This window comes from Populus nigra, chromosome 8, assembly GCF_951802175.1.
Source record: "Populus nigra chromosome 8, ddPopNigr1.1, whole genome shotgun sequence".
Classification (NCBI taxonomy): Eukaryota; Viridiplantae; Streptophyta; class Magnoliopsida; order Malpighiales; family Salicaceae; genus Populus; species Populus nigra.
Genome location: NC_084859.1, coordinates 8,337,620 through 8,344,467, shown reverse-complemented (window position 1 = coordinate 8,344,467; position 6,848 = coordinate 8,337,620). Strand labels below are relative to the sequence as shown.

The 6,848-nt window shown below is 35.6% G+C and overlaps 1 protein-coding gene across 1 annotated transcript; it reads right to left on the bottom strand.

The window, feature by feature from the left end:
• Positions 1 to 4,020: 4,020 nt before the first annotated feature.
• On the bottom strand, positions 4,021 to 6,487 carry LOC133701682 (uncharacterized). Its single transcript, XM_062125703.1, has 3 exons — positions 5,864 to 6,487; positions 5,438 to 5,661; positions 4,021 to 4,414 (listed from the first exon to the last, which is right to left on the bottom strand). The coding sequence occupies exons 1-3, from the start codon at positions 6,085 to 6,087 to the stop codon at positions 4,407 to 4,409; spliced, it is 456 nt and encodes a 151-aa protein (XP_061981687.1). The 5' UTR covers positions 6,088 to 6,487; the 3' UTR covers positions 4,021 to 4,406.
• Positions 6,488 to 6,848: the final 361 nt, after the last annotated feature.

Genomic DNA, 6,848 nt, shown 5'->3' with positions numbered 1-6,848 from the left:
AATTGATTTGTGATGGTATTAAAATTGTTGAGATGTTGTGTGACGGAGGTGCCTTCTGTCATTTTCAAGTTGAACAACTTCTTCATCAAGTGCACTTTATTGTTTGCCGAGGGCTTCTCATACATCCCAGACAAGGCTTCCATTAGTCTTGCAGTGGATCTTTCTTTTGTAACATTGTGAGCAACTCTTCTTGATAAAGATAGCCGGATAATACCCAAAACTTGTCTATCAAGAAGCAACCAATCTTCTTCTGGCATATTTTCTGGTTTGCTCCCCAACAGAGGAAGATGAAGTTTCTTCCCATATAAATAGTCTTCAATTTGCATTTTTCAATATCCAAAATCTGTTCCATCAAATTTTTCAATTCCCGCAGCCTTTATTTCATCTGCCATTTTTAATGTATCTCCGATTTGAATTTGTCAAATCTGACCTTACAGATGTGTCCAGAATGGCCAAAAATATTTGAAACGACACTGAGATCACCCCAATCGGACTTCGGATGGCTCAGATCTTAACAATCAAAGTTTTGGATCAACGGACGGTGCAGATGAAGCCGCGTGTCAGGCCAGAATAGTGTTTGCGAAGCACTGGATCAAAACTCACTTTGATGATGTGGCCAGATGACGTGTCCTCCACGCAGGCCAACCGAGACCCCCTTTTGCTGACGTGGCAAATACACGCGCGATTCTTGCTGGCGTGGCAGTGTCTGACGTGGCTGCTGACTGGTCGGATGACGTGTCAGATGACTTGCTGATGTGTCAGGTGATGTGTCCGGTGACTGTACGGTATTGCTGGCGTGGCTGTTGACTGGCTGATGACGTGGCGGGTCAACCCGGTTCAGATGCAGGCATCCGGGCAGAGACGACGCGTGGAGTGCGTGTTGCGCGTGGGCGCGCGTAGGCAGTGGCTTCGTCAGCGCGTGTGGGCGCGTGCAGGCATGCAGGACGTCGGTTCTTCGCCGGGTTTTCACCAGTGAATTCGTCTTCTCTTGCTCTACACGATGGTATGTTCAAAAACACGTTTTGAGAACTTTGATTTTTGAGTTTGGATCAAACACCCTCCTTTTTAAGAACAAGCTCTGATACCAGTTGTTGGGTCATTCAAGCAATCAAAACACATCAAATTTACGTGGTTCAGCAACTTGCCTACTCCACGGAGCTACTAGTTTGTATTAATCAAGTTTAGAAACAATACAAACAACAAAACAAGGAGGAGGAGAAAATTCTTCTCTACTCAACTCAACTCTCCCTAGCTCTCTCTCTGTGTTTCTCTCTTGTTCTCACTACCCTTCGTCTCTCTCTCAGCATATCTATTTATAGCTGAGACACTCTCCTTTAGTCAAATATAGCAGCCACCATTTTCAATGGTTAGGTAACCTACCATGCCTAACCTTGCAGCCATGTTTGATAGTAGCCATGCTTGACATGGCTGCCACCACCACCATCTTGTGTCCACACATAACAAACGTGTCGTAATGTTGTAGTAATAATGTGACAATAATGGTTTTTCCCTCTATATTTCTCTTTACTCCTCTAAAAAATCAGACTAATCATTTAAAATTTTAAAGTTGTCATTTTATTTATTGAGATGTCAATTTTAATCCTTCATCTCTTGATTTATAATTGTTATTCTTAATCTTTTTGTAAAGTTTCAACTTGTTTTAAATTTCATCATTTAATCTCAGTTTGTGATGTTATTTTTTCAATTTGATCTTTTTTCTTTTGATTGTTTCTTTGGTCCTTTTGTTAAATTAATTTTTCTTTTCAATTTCACCCTTCAATAAAAAGTAAATTTTATTTTTTTATTTCAATTTTGATTCTTATTTTTTTAATTCTTATTTGTTTGGATCTTTTTGTATAATTGTGATTTTTTTTTCAATTTCATCATTTGATTGGTTGGGAATTGGATTTCGTAGTTTTTTTTCATATAGGGTGTTTTTAGTTTAATAACCCGTGTCACGTGTTTGAAAAGTTAACATTGATTGATATTGTTTTTTTTTTTCTTGTTTTTTTTAGCTTTCACCATTCAATATTGTTTTTTTTATATAAAAAAATAGACTTTGTGATTTTTTTTCTATCGAGTTATCCTGAACTCATGATTCAAGCAACGACCTTGGTGTGTTAACTTGGATTGACTTAACTCTTATTGCTCCACTTATAGGTTTGTCATGCTTACTCGAGCCGAGTTTTTTTTTTTAATCATTTTTTACCTAATTTTATTTTTTTATATTTAATAGGCTGGAAACTGAGATACATCATTTGTTATCTTTTAGAAAAATATTTTTTTTAGATTATCGTGATCATTTTTTTTAATCCATAAGTTGTCATGTCCTTTTTTTTATCATCTAATTAAAATAAAAACCCTTATTTGACCCAATTAGGATTTATGACCCGAGTCAATGATTTTTTTTCTTGTTTTAGAATGTGTTGGCGGCACCTAAACATTATTATATATATATATATATATATATATATATATATATATATATATATATATATAAACTTAATCCCGAAGATAAAAAAACTTAATGATGATGATTGTTATTTCATCATAATGATTGTTATTTCATGGAGAATGATCATATGATTGAACTTGCTTGGTATCCTTTACTTAAAGCTCAAGAGATATAAAAAAAGGGTGGTGTTGGAAATCAACCAAAGAAAGGAGGTCTTCACCGTTCAGTCCTTTCCTTCCATGGTTTCCAAATTGGAACAAACACTTGAAAAGGGATATAAAAAAGAGCAGGGTAAATTATATTCACAGATGCTAGGGCTTAATTGAAGGGAAAAAAACAAGGAACTACTTCAGATATAGATAGCAACTTTTCCACCAAGCAATGCTTAAAAACAACTGTATATCAGCGAAAGCCTACTCAATTTACCTTTCAACTTCCTTGTTTCTTAACGTGTACTCATATCAGTCAGTCGGAAGTCAGTATCAAGAAGTAGTATTCTGGAAATTACCTTTCAGCTGTAATGTTAATTGCTACCACAGGAATCGATAATATATTGCAACTCATGAACAATAGAGAGCTAGATTTCGTTGGTACTCCAAGAATTATTCCACTTCGCTAAATGCTATTTTGCACACAAACTCCTGACTAGCGTAAAGCATCAGACTTCGTAAGAGAGAGAGAGAGAGAGAGAGAGAGAGCTGTGCTTTTAGCTAAACAAAACACATTTTAGCAGTGGGCAGAACCAAGAGAATTTGAATGTTGCACTGAGGGATAAAATGACATCATCATGTGCTTCAAGATTGTACTTCTCTTGCAACAAAAGACTGATTTTGGGGGACTTGCCAACTACATGATAATAACACCGGTTATTATGGCTTTATGTGGAGACCTAAAAAATTCCACAATCTTATAATGCTCTTGAATGTTTTTATGACTTTGGTTGTCCGAGCAAAAGAAACAAAAGGTCGGGAGACCGGAAGAGTGAGAAACTACTTGTTTGGAACTGCACTCTCTTTCTGCTATGTTAAATCAATCTGCTATTAATGAGTTTCAAGCTTGCTCGCTTGACAAAATCATTATCAGTGTTGATAAAAAGTTGTGGCCATGTGCATCAAATGCACTTCCCAATGAACCTGAAGTAAAGGAAACAGTGCATGCCATGACAGCAACAGCAAGTGTGCAGATACGGACAGGAAATGAAACAACGAATTAGAAGGTCAGCCATGCAACCTATGAAACCAAGGCTGATGTCGCCAGATGGTCGCCTAGGAATCAAAGTCAGCAAGTCCAGCTCAAGCATTTTGCATTGTGTAGCCAAAAACAAACCTTTTTTGTAAATAGCTTACTTGAAAAGAGGATCTGTTGCATAGAATCATACCTCCAGGCGCTTAAACACTTGGGTAACAGGAACCTAAGTCTGGTTGATGAACAATGACCACGTGATCATAGAAAAGAATTGGAGGGAAAAACTGTCGTAAGGATAAGAGTAATTCCAGAAAAATAATATTGGTTTAGTGGGCCAGTAAAGATTCTCAAGACACTAACAATTTTTTTAGTTCATGGACTTGAATGGAAACTAATCTATTTGTCATATTAAAATAAGATACTATTATACAAAATATTTGAAGAAAACAATCATCAACTCTTCCAAAAACCACCTAAAATTGTACATTAAGAGTTTCCTGATACAATACTTACCTACTCTCCTCATCCATCTTCACATCATTTGAGAGCCATCTTCAAATTTCTTTAGTCATTCTCCTTCATCACCACCTGCACAGAATCTAACTGAATCTATAGATTAAAAATATCCCTTACTATCACCATCAAAGTTTAGATTGATATCCTGCAAACTTCACACAGGTTACAGAAACTCCTTGAAAGCATCAAATAAGCACCATTGTTGTCCCAGAAATTTTTTTTTGCTCTCGCTGTTCCCTTCTCTTGTTGGTCAAACATCTGCAGGGAAATAGTGTGATATTATTGTTGCTGATATAACAATAGTTTGTGAATGAAAAAAGATAACAAAGAAAGACGCTGAATAAGATGTGCATAGCAGCTCTTAGACTGGATAGCAATGCAGACTGTGGAAAAGAAGGGTGAAACGACATGCAAGTGTTGATAGCTCAGTCAAGGTTATTAATTCCCTCATAACAGTAAAAAGAAACTGTTGCAAAGATGATAATGCAAAAGCCAATCCAGTATCGATATTGGCAAAGATTGCTCCACAAGTACTGCCCTTAACACAACATTTTAAATATTACAGGAAATAAAACTCCACCAGTCAATACTGGTTGATTCAGAATCAAAACAAGTAAAATAACAAGGAGATATCAGAACGTATTAAAATTTCAGGTAGAAGTAAGTTTCAGGATGATATTACTTCATGACACATGACTTTGTAGCCATCTGCATGGTAAGAATGAGGTAGGCTATCACCTTAAACAATAAATATATCACAGAGACAATCAACACCAATAAATTGTGGAAAGGGATAGAGCTAATAGTTAATATCTAAAATAATAGCAATACTTTGTCAACATGCAATTTATTTGCGCATTCAATCTTCAAACTGAATCAGTTCCCTATACATCCCTTCCAGTCCAAACCACTCCAAGAGCATGGGAAAGTTCTAAACACAAACTAAAAAAGAAGTTGGCACAACATGCATGTAGATGTAGAATGAGATTTTGAATGTATCAGTATAAATTCACTGAAAGTCTGTTATCACTGCACTCAAGCCAAATCAAATCCACATTTCACAACAACAGCACTGTATAACATCAGCACGTTGGCTAAATAAATCAACTTAAACCGAATTCATTGAGCACATCTATCCAACTAACTCAAGATGTAAATTATTCACTCTCCATGGGAATTCATCCTCACACAGAACAGGGCAGCTACTATTATATAACTAGAAAACGAATGAAGCACAATGACATTTCACGAATAAGTTTAACACGTGTAGAAATTTCTTACTGGATCGATATCGTGTGGGAATCTCCCGGAGTTCACGCTTGATACACAGATATTCACCAAGCAAGGCCATCACTGCAAATCCAGTACCATTAACAACCCACCATGTTATCGAGGAAGGCCAACCTCCATATATCATGCATTTCAACAAATGGATGATATAGAGGGTTGCCGAAAAATCTAAGCACTTATTTGCCCTCTCAATCAAAAACAACATATACCCAGCTCTACATAAAAAACAAAATACACACAGAAATAAGCAAATCAAGTTTAACTAAAGAACACAGTCATCCATTCCATAAATAGCTAAATAATGATTAGAAAAGGATAGTACTAGGAACAATCAAGAGTCAAAAAACAATACCCAATTTAGCAAATAAAACAAAACAGAAAACATAGTAAGAAAAAGAAACCCAGAAATTGAATTACCCAGCAAAGGAGGTGAGGAGAAGGGAGGCAATGACACAGCAGCCGGTGACAGTAGAGGTAGTGATAGTGGCGAAATCAAAGAAATAAACGAGAGTCAAGCGAGAGACGCGAGTGCCAACAAGAAGGGATAAGAAGAAACCAAGGGTGAGATAGTGAAGGCACTGAAGGCAGACAATTTGGGCTACTATTAGCCATGGATCCCATACCAATGCACCATAGAACATGATGACTCCTTATCTGCTGCTGTTCCTTTTTTAAGCCCAAATTCAAACAGCACTACACACACACACACACGTTGGCAAGTAGAAAGACCGGATCCGATTGAACAATTGCTGGAATTTTTTTTTATGGATTGAATTTCAGGAATTTGAGAGAAAAAGAAACGAAATTTGAAACCCTAGATTTAGATTTTGAGTAGAAAGATCGGATCCGGTTGAACAATCTTATTTGTTTTCGTTTTCTGTTTTAATAAAATAAAAGCTTACCACAACAAGTTTTCAGAAAAGTTTACAAAACTGATTTTACATTATTAAGCTATGATTAAAGAGTTAGCTGAGGAGGCACGCTGTAGGGCTGAGGTGCCTACTGATAGGGCTAGAATCGGATACAACGCATTTAGATGTTGGATGACGATTGGATATCGGTGGTTGTGTTTGAGAATAAGTACTGTTTTTTTAATATTTTTTTTATTTAAAAATATATTAAAATAAAATTTATTTTAATTTTTAAAATTATTTTTAACATTAATCTATTAAAAAGATATGAAAATATAAAAAATTAATTTAAAATAAAAAATAAAAAAATTTAAATTTTTTTCAAAAATTCGTTCCTTGTTTCAATTTCCTGACAAACATAATTTTTCTTGATTATTCAATAATCAAATTATTAGTAAGTGATATGCAGACTATCATATCCTTCATATAATACTAACATTATAACATATCTCCATTGCTAACATGTAAATTTCGTCCCATCTCTAATTAAG